The sequence below is a fragment of the Maniola jurtina genome, chromosome 20, assembly GCF_905333055.1.
Source record: "Maniola jurtina chromosome 20, ilManJurt1.1, whole genome shotgun sequence".
Taxonomy (NCBI): domain Eukaryota; kingdom Metazoa; phylum Arthropoda; class Insecta; order Lepidoptera; family Nymphalidae; genus Maniola; species Maniola jurtina.
In genome coordinates, this window is record NC_060048.1 from 3,413,607 (window position 1) to 3,426,550 (window position 12,944).

Here is a 12,944-nt window from a genome sequence, read left to right on the forward strand (position 1 = left end):
AACTATGGTATGGAGGGGTACAACCAGGGGTCTGTAAAAACTTCTAAATTCTTTCTTGGCTAGCACGTTTTTATCTGATACCACTACGAGAATACACTTAATGTCAGGGGTATATCACGAATTATGTTGACTTGGAAACCAGAAAACCAGTTCTTTTCTGCGATTTCTATATTCCATTTTTGCAGGGAACTTGGCCGTCATGTTTAATAATCAAGGAAGTTTTATATCGATGTCAGCTTCAAGATCAGGACTAGCTTCCATATTTTGTTTTCATTCAAATCAATTTCAACTGTATGTAAAAGTAAATAAAGCTGAGTTTTAGTTGTAATCTAAAAACCGTGGTGAAACGAAAACCTACTACGTACAGACAAAAATTATAATCATCAGGTACGTATATACGAGTAATTTAGACTTACCGGATTATTGTCTTCATCGACGTCATATTCTTCCCTTTGCACCATCATTAGTTTGCCGCTTGCATTAATTACCTATGAACAACAAGACAGAATAAGGGCGAGATTCCACTGAAGCGGAGACTTGTGTTTTCGATCAATTATGTTATAGTTAGATGACGTGATAATCTCTTAATAATCTGATTGGTCGAAAACACACATCCCCGCTCCGCTATGCTTCAGTGAAAACGCACCAGAAAGCTACGGTTTGGGAAATAGCAGAACTCCGCGCCCTGAAATCAGCGCATCGGATTCAACATGTTACTAAAATGTTTGAATGCGCTATATCTATACGGTCAAACCCATAGTAATATATAAGTCCATGGTCAAAACGCGTATGTTTTTTCTGTGCTGTAAAGTAATATGTACTGAAAATTGAAATATTACCCATGAATGACAAGCATATCTAGCGAAAAACCCCACACTGCACGCACACGCTATAGCGCACGCACACACAAATACGCACGCACGTACAAATACACACACGCACTGCTAAACTCATAACCTTTGTAGTCAAGATAAAGTATAAAAATAATAAAAATCTACTTTCCACATCAATCTACCTTGTATAATAATTAAAAAATAATTGTTTTTTTTTTCACTTAACGCCTCATAATTATAATTACATCGTAATCATGAAGCGTCACATGTTTAATTTCTCGTCAATCATGTCAAAGCTAATTGACTTGCTTTGATTGACTGAATATAATTATTAATGGTGTGATGAGTAATAAATAAGGCTAATCTAATTTATTAATGAACCTAATTTTTTAATCGCTCATTGGCAATTATATTTTGTTACATGAGTGGACATTGGATTTATAGTACTTTACTATGCTTGTAATATTGTAATAACGCATAACTTAAACATAATACTTGAAAGGCCGTAGATCGTTTGTGCCTTTCCGTACGTGTTTGCACGACCAAATGAACGCACGAACGCGACTTTAAACTTCGTTACTAAGTTTATGATAAGCTAGCTGATGCCAGCGACTTCGTCCACGTGGATTTAGGTTTCCAAAATCCCATGGGAGCTCTTGGATTTCCAGGGTAAAAAGTAGCCTATGTCACTCTCCAGGTCTTCACTATACCCACGCAAAAAACGCGTTCATTTATTGCTCCATTGCGACGTGATTGAAGGACAAACGACAAATAAACACACTTCCGCATGTATAATGAACTAGCTGATGCCAGCGACTTAGTTCCCGAAGGTTTTTAAAAATCCCGTGGGAATTCATTGATTTTCCGGGATAAAAAGTAGCTTATGTGTATATATCCAGGGTATAATCTATCTCCATTCCAAATATCAGCCAGATCCGTTCAGTAGTTTTTGCGTGAAAGAGTAACAAACATCCATACATCCATCCATGCATACAAACTTTCGCGTTTATAATATTAGTAGGATTATGAAGGTAGTAAAATGATGAAAAATATTACTTACTAGTGAGTGCGGCGCGGGCGGGGGATCGGTGCGTGCGAGGTGAGACGGGGAGGGGTCTTGCAGGCGACATAGTGAAGCCGACACCACGCACGCGGGGTGCGACAACGCTGATATGTCCACCGCTTGCACGCAGCGTACTTCGATGTTGCCATCTACAATACAAGAAAACCATTAAAGGCAATGATATTTTATGTGAGCCAGCCATGGGTTGATCATGATGATACGCGAGTCATTCCAAAAAATAAGCACATTAAAAATATTCAACATTCCGTCTCTAAGAAATTGCTGAAAGGCTGACAACACTCTGGTGCTACAAATGTTCATAGGCGGCTGTAATCACTTGACATCAGGTGACCCGCCTGCTCGTTCGTTCACTATTTAAAAAAAAAAAGTAAGCCAGTGAAAACATTCAGACAATGGGGTTATCAAGAACACCAGGACTTCGAGAAATGAAGTGTCAGGTGCCCAACACAAAAGAACATTAGCTTTTTTTTTATTATCGCTGGGGAATGCATTTACGCATCCCTCCCCGGAAGCCAGCCAGCCAACCGTAGACCAACGAGCCAGCCAGCCAGCTGGGGGAGGGTATGTGGGACTCACTGGCCGAGAGGCGATCGGAATACCCACTAAACGCTGGGGTTTAGTGGATATTCCGGTTCGAAAAATTACCCGAGTACGAACCCTCAGTGCGCGAGTCTGACTCGCACTTGGCCGGTTTTTTTTAATTCAGTGAGTTCAGGTTATTTTGACTCGCGTCAAGCCTAAATACAGGGTTGGATACTCACTATTATCAATCCTATTCAGCTCGTAGATAGTGACGAGAGCGTCAGCACCGAAGACCACGAGTTGATCGTCCAATATGTCCAACACAAACACCTGTGCTTGCACGCGAACGATCTTCGCGAAACGGTTGTCCAGTTTCGCGTCTCGCGGATAGAAGCGAATCTCATCATGACCTTCGATGATACTGTAGCAACCTATAAGGATAGTTTGACTTAGAACAATTGTAGACAAATCCTAAATTTAAACTAATATGTAAGTTAAGTCATTTGCATCCATAGTAAATACATATCCAAATATATGGATTTTCATCCATAGTGAATATGTATTCACTTTTTAAAATACAATTATATTGAGCTTTGTGTATCTGGAGTTTGTAGAGTATTATACTTTTTTATGAAGAGTATGGTCTATACGCACCAACAACGATGTAGTCGCGCCACCACAGCGCGCCGGCCGTCACCACAAAGTCCCGCTCATGAGCCTCGTTGCCGAAGAGTTTCCAGCGCCGCGCGGCGCAGCTGTAGTGCGCGAGGCCCGCACGGCCGGCCACGCAAACGTGCTGCCCACTCGGGTCAACCGCACTGAACTGTCGAATCACCACAGATTAGAACCAAATTATTTTGTTTACATCATTTTATATGAAGAAACGGACTAACTCTAAAAACTTCAAATCTTGCATACCGAATAATTTTCATCAACATTGTAGCTAGGTCAAGGCAGAAGATCATGGAATGTGGAAATCCCTACAAGAGACCTATATAGCAGTGGAGATCAATCCCTTGAGATATATTATGATAACGACGATGACGATTACCTAATCACACTAATATTATAAAGGCGAAAGTTTGTACGTGTGTGTGTGTATGTTTGTTACTCCTTCACGCAAAAACTACTAGACGGATTTGGCTGGAATGGAGATAGATAATATCCTGGATTAACACATAGACTACTTTTATCCCGGAAAATCAAAGAGTTCCCATGGGATTTCGAAAAACCTAAATCCACGCGGGCGAAGTCGCGGGTATCGGCTAGTTAAGCATAAATATATCTAGGTTCAATAGAATAGCTTATTATTGCTTAGAAGAGTTTTTACTAAACATACAAAGCATGAGTAAAAAAAGCAACAACTTACTCGTAAAGGCCAATTGCTGGCAATATACGTAGCAGGCAGCTGCAGCACAACCCACTGCTTCCTGCACTCGTTGTCGTCCACAAACTCCTGATACTTGGCGCTACTGTCGTACTCCACCGGCTGCTCTGAGCCGTTCTCTTGGTACGTGTCAGATGAAGAGTCGATGATGGACATCTTCGTCCGTCGAGTGAGATTGTCGTCAAGGTTTACGTAGAGTTTGTCGTCCGCTTGAAGGTATAAGTGCCTTTGGTTACTCTAGAACAAAGTTGTGACTCACTGTAAAATACAACTTTGAAAACGAAACTGTAACTTAAATAAATTGACAGGAATAGAAACTTTATCTATTGCCAAAAGAGTTTCAGTTTCATAACTATAGTCCTGTGAATCGTTTTGAATAAAAACTTTAGAATTTTCGCTATTAATGGCTTTTCTGAACACTGCTTTTTCTGATCGATTGATGTACACACTCTCTTTTTTTTTTTTACACACACACACACACTCTCACACTTTTGTACACACTCTCTTACGGCCGTATTCACAATCATTACTATGAGGTCTCACAGTGCGCTTGAACGCATAGTGTAGGTTTCACCGATTGGATCATTGTAAATTGACGTGATACAGTAATCTAATTGGTGGAACCTGCACTGTGCGCTCGAGCGCACTATAAGACCTCATGTGAATACGGGTGTAAATGTAACTGAGTAGTCTTAATGTATTATTTTCCTTTTCATAATGCTCACAACGGAAAAGCAATGTCGTACCCATTCCTAGCACAAGTTTGCACTTAGTTGGAGGGAAAGTTGGTTAAAAATTAAGGTCACTATTTAGAGAGGTTTAAACTTACCATTCCAGGGTTGACACTGAGGGGACTCTTGACAAAGTCCATTTGAATTAAATTTGACTTTAAATCTTCTTCTATTTTGACCATCCACAACTGGTATCCTTCTGTGGCCCATTCCTGCAAACAGTTTAAGTAATTAACTAACTGACAGCAATTAGGATTTGAAAATTCCAACTAACAGCTACTGCATGACCTTAGAAATACAAACTTACCATACTGCAGACAACAAGCGGATTGTGTCGCGCCAAATCCTGGCTGAGACCGTAGTCCCAAGCGAGTGAACACATTAGCAAGGCGCCAAAAGTGCTCCACACTGACACACCTCCTCCTTCCCAACTAACAGCTACTGCTCGACCGTCGCCCGTCCACCTGAGGATATAATTGACTAGCTGATCCCACGACTTCGACTGCATGGATGTAGGGTTTTAAAATCTAGTGGGAACTCTTTTAGCATCCAGTATTAGTCTATTTAATTCCTTTTTCCTTAAACTTAAATAACTAGGGTTAGCCGTAACTTCGTCAGTGTACAATATTTAATTTTTCATGAGATTAAGAAATTTTCTCGCTGGAAAAGGCCGAAATTCACACAGCTTTCATACAACTTTCATAAAAACTTCCAACCCCCCTTTATACCCTATTAGGGGTGGATTTTTTCAATCCTTGCTAGTAGATGTAACCCTAGTTACCTAAGTTACCTTCCAAGTTTCAAGCTTGTAGGCTTTATAGTTCCTGAGATTTCGTAATAAGTTAATGAATCGTATTTTTACGACTAATATAAAAATAATATTTCATACCTCAAACACTTAACTGGACCGGGATCGCCAGGAAAATCCTTAGAACTAAGCGCCATGGTGTGTGACAGCTCCAAACCGCCCGTCACTTCGTCTATCGTGAACACGTCCACTTGAGAACTGTCAAACAACTTTAACAATTAACCATTGTTAGGGCCAGTTCCGTAGGAGACTCGTAGATTAACAAATTAGCAAGCTGAAGTGGCAGTGGGCAGTCTGTCGCAGAACCGATGGCTACTGGAGTAGACGTGTTCTGGAGTGGAGATCGCGTACCAGCAAGCGCAGTGTGGGACGACCTCCAACTCTCAACCCGCTGGACTGACAAACTTAAGAAGGTAGCGGGAAGGCCTATGCCCAGCAGTGAACGCAAGCAGGCTTATTGAGGACTCATTGCTTATAGGGCTGTTAAAGTTACGTTACATTTAGCATTAAACTTTGCATGACAGTAAAAACGTGTTGCACACAGGGACCGAATAACCACTATTTTTATAGCGTTTCTAAATTACGGATTTTCGAACTATGTGCCTTACGTACTGCCACTTCAGCTAATTTAGGTTACAAAATCATTACCACCACGCTTTTTCAAGCTTCTTTAAAGATCAACCAAACCCGTTCATTGTTAGATCATAGCTTACTTTATAATCATAGCTAATTATGCTTACTTTTTCCTACCGATGGCGATAAGCCGGAATTTATGGTTGACACGAACGCAAGTCGCATCGTCGATGCCCTGCGCCCAAATGCCTTGAACTGCCTGTAAAGAATATACACTTTCTCATAATTATCTACCGATAGAAGATTTAGGGTCAGCTACATGACAGACGGTTAAGAGAAGAACCTAACCCTTTTTTATACACAAGAAGATATACCTAACACATGCCTCTCCGTCAAAGGAAACGCAGGGGTTATGAATTCCGACTTGTGCAAACCACTTTGCTTTTTATTGACAATCAAAGTAAGTTTAACCTATCTCTAACCGCCTAACTTGCAACCAGACTTAACATAGCCATTACAATGCTTACAAAATATGAATTACTTATTACATGAAGACGTTACCGCTAGCACATAGGGTCTTTTATAGTGGGAAAGAAAAATTCTGACAAATGAAATCACAATGGGACAATGGAAAGTGATTATGGGAATCGTAGCTTGAATCTATTTACAATCTTATATAAGTCTTATGTATCTAGAAGTATAATTGCTATAGCTTTTTTGTAAAATTAGAGCAGTCTAAATTACATTCAAATAACGACTTTTAGCGCGCGTTCACACCTAATTTCTAACTTATTTGTCAGATGATAACCGCGACTTCGTCCGCGTGGAATCACGTTTTGGAAATCCCAAGGCAACTCTTTCGTTTTCCGGGACTAAAAGTAACCTATATCCATCCCTGAAATGCAAGCTATCTCTGTACCATTTCGTTAAATTCTGTTAAAAGGATGGGCCGCGAAAACAAAGCAGACAGACATACACACTTTCGCATATATAACACTACTAGAGGATGCCCGCGACTTCGTCCGCGTGGATTTAGGTTTTTGAAGATCCCTTGGGAACTGTTTGATTTTCCGGGATAAAATGCCTATATCAATTACAGGGACGCAAGCTACCTCGGTACCAAATTTCAAACAAATTGGCTAAGCGGATGGGTTTTTAGGAATCCCGTGGGAACTCTTTGATTTTGCCAGATAAAAAGTAGCCTGTGTTCGCCCCCGGGGTATAAGCTAACCCTGTACCAAATTTCGTCAAAATCGGTTAAACTGTTGGGCCGTGAAAAGGTAGCAGACAGACAGACAGACACACTTTCGCATTTATAATATTATTATGGATTGTATTAGCCGCCGACTGTGAGCTAGCGTTAGGCAGTTTTCTGCTTTACCATAAAGATGTAACTATTCACAATAAACTGACAACACGCTTACGGTATACGGTATACGTACTGACTCCCGATTATTATCTACGCTTCTACGCGTCACAAACACATGCCTGCGTAGTTTCAGTATAAATAAATATAAATAAATAAATAAATTTTAATTTCAGACTACAGTCCATATTAGTCGGAAATAAAAAAGCTGCTGACATTAGGTTAGTGTGAAGGCTGACTTAGATTTGGTACGTGGTGCCAGTTTAAAGAAAACCTCTATAGGCCATAACTTAAAATTTAAAAAACCCCCGACACAAAAACCTCTATAAGAAAACTAGAAAAGAGCTGATAACTTTCAAACAGCTAAACCGATTTTCTTCGATTATTATAGCTAAGAACACTCTAGATCAAGCCACCTTTCAAACAAAAAAAAACTAAATTAAAATCGGTCCATTCGTTTAGGAGCTACGATGCCAAAGACAGATACACAGATACATACGTCAAACTTATAATACCCCTCTTTTTGGGTCGGGGGTTAAAAATCGAAAACATTACCTACATTATAGCTTACGAAAAGTCGTAGCTGTTACACAAACTGTCACTTATGTTAATGTATCTTACCCTTAAATCCGTCGCTAAACTTATCTGGGATGTAAAGTTTTATTTAGTTCAGGAATACTCGTAGATAAGGGCATGACATACATGGATATACAAACATTACAAATTACTTAATAATAGATTAGATTATTATATAACTTCAGATAAAAGCAGATTAAACAAAATATCGGCTAAAGTATCTATGTTATGTAGGTATTTCTATATTAATATTATAAAGAGGTACAATTTGTAAGTTTGTTTGTATGGGGTTATCTCTCACACTGCTGAACCCATTTTGAAAATTCACCAGTAGAAATCTACGTTATTCCTGAGTAGCATAGGCTATATTTTATTTTCAAAAAAAATTAGAGATCCCTATGAAAATTGTAATAAGCTTCCCGCGCCAAGCCGGGGCGGGCCGCTAGTCATGTATAAATAGTATAAGGCTTCATAGTGTACTGTACCAATAATAGCATAGTGGTAATATCGGCTTTTTATTCGATGGGTATGGAGTTTGGTACCTTATCTCGGTATCTTTTCGGAGTAAAGTCGTTTTAATTATTTAAATTTTAAATTATTATTTGTTTTAACGGTGAAGGAGAACATCGACATCGTGAGGAAACCTGCATGCCTGAGAATTATGCATAGTGTTAGAAAAGGTATGTGAATGTGAAGCCTGCCAATCCACACTTGGCCAGCATGGTAAATTATAGTGTTCAATTTTTGAGAGAAAACCCGTGGTCAGCAATTCAAATCCATCCATACTAATATTATAAATGCGAAAGTGTGTCTGTCTGTCTGCTACCTTTTCACGGCCCAACAGTGTAACCGATTCTGACGAAATTTGGTACAGGGTTAGCTTATATCCCGGGGACGGACATAGGCTTCTTTTTATCCCGGAAAATCAAAGAGTTCCCGCGGGATTCCTTAAGACCCATCCACTTAACCGATTTGTACGAAATTTGGTACCGAAGTAGCTTGTGTCCCTGTAATTGAAATAGGCAACTTTTTGTCCCGGAAAATCAAACAGTTCCCACGGGATATATCAAAATCTAAATCCACGCGGACGAAGTCGCGGGCATCCTCTAGTTCAAAATATTTTTATTAAATGGATTATGATGTTGAGAAAGACAAAACTTACATTAGGGTCGAACTTGAGGTTGGGTGCGGTGAGGTAGGCTGCCCTTCCATCGTTTAGCGTAATGCCAAATCCACAAACTAGTGGAGAATATTCGATATCATTCACATGAGTATTGTCCTCCAATATCGGCTCCGCTGGAAACGAATTAGATAGTTTTTGACGTGACAACGTCTTATAATTCGATAGAGCCGGCTGCACGCACAAAAAAACATGACTCATGCGGCGTTACCTCGCTCTGAGGCGTTCCATGTAAGGCTTTAAGTGCAAGCGAGAGCGCGGAACGAGCGACAAAGAAGCACAATCGGCCTTTGTTGTCACGTTCAACTATCGTCAGTAAACCGACTTTTTTAAAGATAATGTCATGCTTAATTTCCACTAGAGATAAAAGACGATGTTTTGTGAGTTATCTGCGCCATTAAAGCAACATAGTTCAACATTGCTAAATGCCACAGCTCCACATGTTACAGTAAAATATTGCAAGAATCGTCAGTAGACAGTCGCGTCGATTCAACTGTTTGATTAGGTTACCTTTGGAAAATTGCTGGTTGATGGCGAATGGTATGTGCCTAGATTGGGGCAGTAGTCGTGGTTTTGCTTGCCATCCCATCGGAAGCGCAGCAGGTATGGACACTAGTATCTCTGTACTAGGGACAAAGAATAGCAGCAGAAGAGTCACATCAGATTTACCTTTAGAAACCTGCTGGTTGATGGAGAATGGTATGCGGCCTAGGTCGAGGCAGTAGTCGCGGTTTCGCGTGCCTTCCCCTTGGTAGCGCAGCAGGCATGGATACTAGTATCTATGTACTAGGAACAAAGAATAGCAGCAGAGCAGTCACATCAGATTTACCTTTAGAAACCTGCTGGTTGATGGAGAATGATATACAGCCTAAATCAAGGCAATGCATGTCACAGCTCTGCATGTCATCCCAGCAGTAGCACAGCAGATGTAGAAAGTAGTATCTCTGTACCAGGGATTCAGCAGTGGTAAAGTAGTCAGATTAGGTTACCTTTGGAAACTTGCTGGTTGATGGAGAATGGTATGCGGCCTAGGTCGAGGCAGTAGTCGCGGTTCTGCGTGTCGACCCAGCGGTAGCACAATGGATGTGAACATCAAGTAGCAGAACAGATGTAGAAACTAGTATCTTTGTACCAGGGCTTCAGCATTGTAGTATTAGGTTACCTTTGGAAACTTGCTGGTTGATGGAGAATGGTATGCGGCCTAGGTCGAGGCAGTAGTCCCGGTTTTGCGAGCCGTCCCATCGGTAGCGCAGCAGGTGAGCGCGCGTCGTACACACTAGTATCTCTGTGCCCGATATACAGCACATACGAGTTATCTGCCCATCCCATACTAATATTTCTTTGAACTGAAAATTGCAATATTACTGGCTGATTTTCATGTTAAATTAAGAGGGCAATATTTGATGAAATGGTTACTAAAATTATATAGAGTTTGAAAACAAAGTCAATAAAGATTCGAGATCACTTAAGCTCAAATCTTGATTGACTTTGTATGAATAAAATAATTATTTCTTAAATGAAGTTTTAAATATGTATAGTAAAAAGTAACTCCTCATTCACTGAGTGACTTGTAAACGCATAAACCCAACTCTCTGGACCTAGAAATCTACCAAATCTATCAAATTTTGCAGAGATTACCTTTTTAATGTAGACAAGGCAAAAAGCCAGATTTTTTTGAAATTACCATGGAAGCAAAGTTGCAAAATCCTTACCAGAGTGATTTTAAGTGAAGGTATGACTTCTTTAACAAAGAGTTCCGCTGAATCCCTTCTGAGACTAGCCATGGGTGGGTCACATTGCTGATACGCAGTTTGATCACTCTGCGCTTCCACATTGTACAAGATTAAATGACCTTCTGATGTCTGAAATGAAAAATTGGATTGCATGTGTTATGTTATTGAGCTATGTGTAAGTATATACCTACCTTGCATAATATATTATCTTATACCGACATAATATTGTATTGAGTGTACTGAGTAGTCTCACCCGTATATCATACAGTTAATTTTTAGAGGAATGTGCAGCGCCCAGACAAGTCGCCAAGACTTCAGGGCGCTAAGAATACAATGTAAATAGTTGTAGAATATTGTAAATACAATAAATAAATAAAATAAATATACCGGGTGGAAACCATAATTGAGAGAATAATTTATCAATATAATATAGGGTATTTTAATACTTGAATTTGATATTGCTATTAGGTTGGATGGAGAATGATATGAAAAAACTTTAAAAAATAAAGTTGCTCTAGCAAAAATTTCTAATTAATAATTGCATAGTTTTAATATGAAAACATAAAAGTTACAGACAATAGACATACTTATAATATTAGTGAAAAAGTACCTATAAATCCTACAAATCTTTCAATCTGAACAAAATTATTTATTGAAACAGGGTTTAATAACATTTCGATATAATTAATATACACTTGCACGCTATCAAATTAACTTACATTTTACTATTGCTTTTTTTTATTACTACCTTCAGTTATTACAGCTGATTTTCAATCACCAAAAACACTTTCATGGGTTGGCAGTTTTCCTACACAAAAACTGACAAAAGTCTTTATTCCTAAAGATTTTAGAATTATTTTGTGGTTTAACAACATATTATATTGTAGATAACGAATTCACTCCAAGTCGTTAGAGTTTGGATTGTCAAGTTGAAATATTGACCAATCAAAATCATCAAATTAATCATGTAATATTAATTCAATGCAGTATTAAACATGTCATACACTTAGAATGCATGTCAATTTGATTACTTTCAAGTGTAAATCAATTAAGTAATTTTGAAACTTACAGAAATGCATATCATTGATGAATCTGGCTTCCATTCTATGCCAATATTGACACCCAGCCTCTGCAGAGATTCTACACTCCTCTTGTGATATACTATTGGAACACTTGGCTGAAAATAATGTATTTATTTTAGACAGACAGGAGAATTTGGCCAAGAGAAGCAACAAAAAAAGAAGAATAGAAGAATTTGCCAAAGGGCACAAAGAATTACTTTAAATAAAAATATAAATAAGCGCAACAGCAGTGGTTACATTAAAATTATAATTATGAAATTGATTTCAAGTAGTAAGCACTAAGCTGAAGGAATAGTAGTAAGATGATGGCAGCATTGCCCCTTTTGTAATCAAAGTAATTCTTTGGCCCAAGCTTTCTTTGCAATGACAATCCCTCAAGTCATTGTTATCACATGTGATTAATAGAGAGGGGTCATGCTCCTCAGCAATGAGGAAATAGGACGCAGAGGTTGTGTTTACACAACAGTAAACTGCTAAACTAGTAAGACAAACATTAATAATTTATCAAGTCTAAGGAGACGTACCTTGCAAAACCAGACAACAAAGCAATCTTCGCTAAGAGAGGCGAATAAGATTTTGTCCCTATTTGATACGATTTGCTTAAACTGAGCATCATTACCCAAGTTTTGTAAAACTTTAGGCCATCCTATAGGGAAATACATTTTCGAATAAGCATCTGGTAATTTGATTTTAACACGACAACAAGACTTTATTAAAATTCTACGACATAGTTTATTATTATATCGTTTCAATCGTAATAACAAATTGAATTTACAAAAAATTGGCTGTTTTGTGAATTCGTCAACACTCGTCCCATATGACGTTAGATGTCAATCACATGTCAATTGTCAAATGCAAATCTCCGGATTCGTGGTCTGTGGTCAAATGTGCCAATGTCAAATTATACTTGACAGTAGTGATGGGCATGCACATTTCAGAGACAACTGATTCTTTATGTATAACTTGTTAATTCTGTGTACAATTTGCTTATCTGTAGGTATAATATATCTGTGTTCATAGGTAGTTCATACTCATACCAAATCACTGCTAACGCTATGGGTTTTTAAAT

At 38.8% G+C, this 12,944-nt stretch overlaps 1 protein-coding gene across 4 annotated transcripts in view; it reads right to left on the reverse strand.

Moving 5' to 3' along the window:
* LOC123875704 (guanine nucleotide exchange factor subunit Rich) overlaps positions 1–12,680 on the reverse strand; it is a 40,762-nt gene extending 28,082 nt beyond the window's left edge. The window contains exons 1-14 of one of the 4 annotated variants that reach the window (XM_045921689.1): positions 12,400–12,680; positions 11,863–11,970; positions 10,773–10,922; positions 10,223–10,406; positions 9,043–9,176; positions 6,106–6,197; positions 5,447–5,563; positions 4,865–5,021; positions 4,656–4,769; positions 3,809–4,063; positions 3,094–3,262; positions 2,679–2,870; positions 1,894–2,045; positions 417–488 (exon numbers count right to left, since the gene is read on the reverse strand). In XM_045921689.1, coding sequence (XP_045777645.1) covers positions 417–488; positions 1,894–2,045; positions 2,679–2,870; positions 3,094–3,262; positions 3,809–4,063; positions 4,656–4,769; positions 4,865–5,021; positions 5,447–5,563; positions 6,106–6,197; positions 9,043–9,176; positions 10,223–10,406; positions 10,773–10,922; positions 11,863–11,970; positions 12,400–12,537 — 2,034 coding nt within the window. In that variant the 5' untranslated portion in view covers positions 12,538–12,680. Of the gene's footprint in view, positions 1–416; positions 489–1,893; positions 2,046–2,678; positions 2,871–3,093; positions 3,263–3,808; positions 4,064–4,655; positions 4,770–4,864; positions 5,022–5,446; positions 5,564–6,105; positions 6,198–7,925; positions 7,941–9,042; positions 9,177–9,570; positions 9,579–10,049; positions 10,134–10,222; positions 10,407–10,772; positions 10,923–11,862; positions 11,971–12,399 lie in introns of those variants that run through there. The other 3 variants (XM_045921691.1, XM_045921692.1, XM_045921690.1) reach the window with 3 other exon arrangements.
* Between the last annotated feature and the right edge of the window lie 264 nt (positions 12,681–12,944).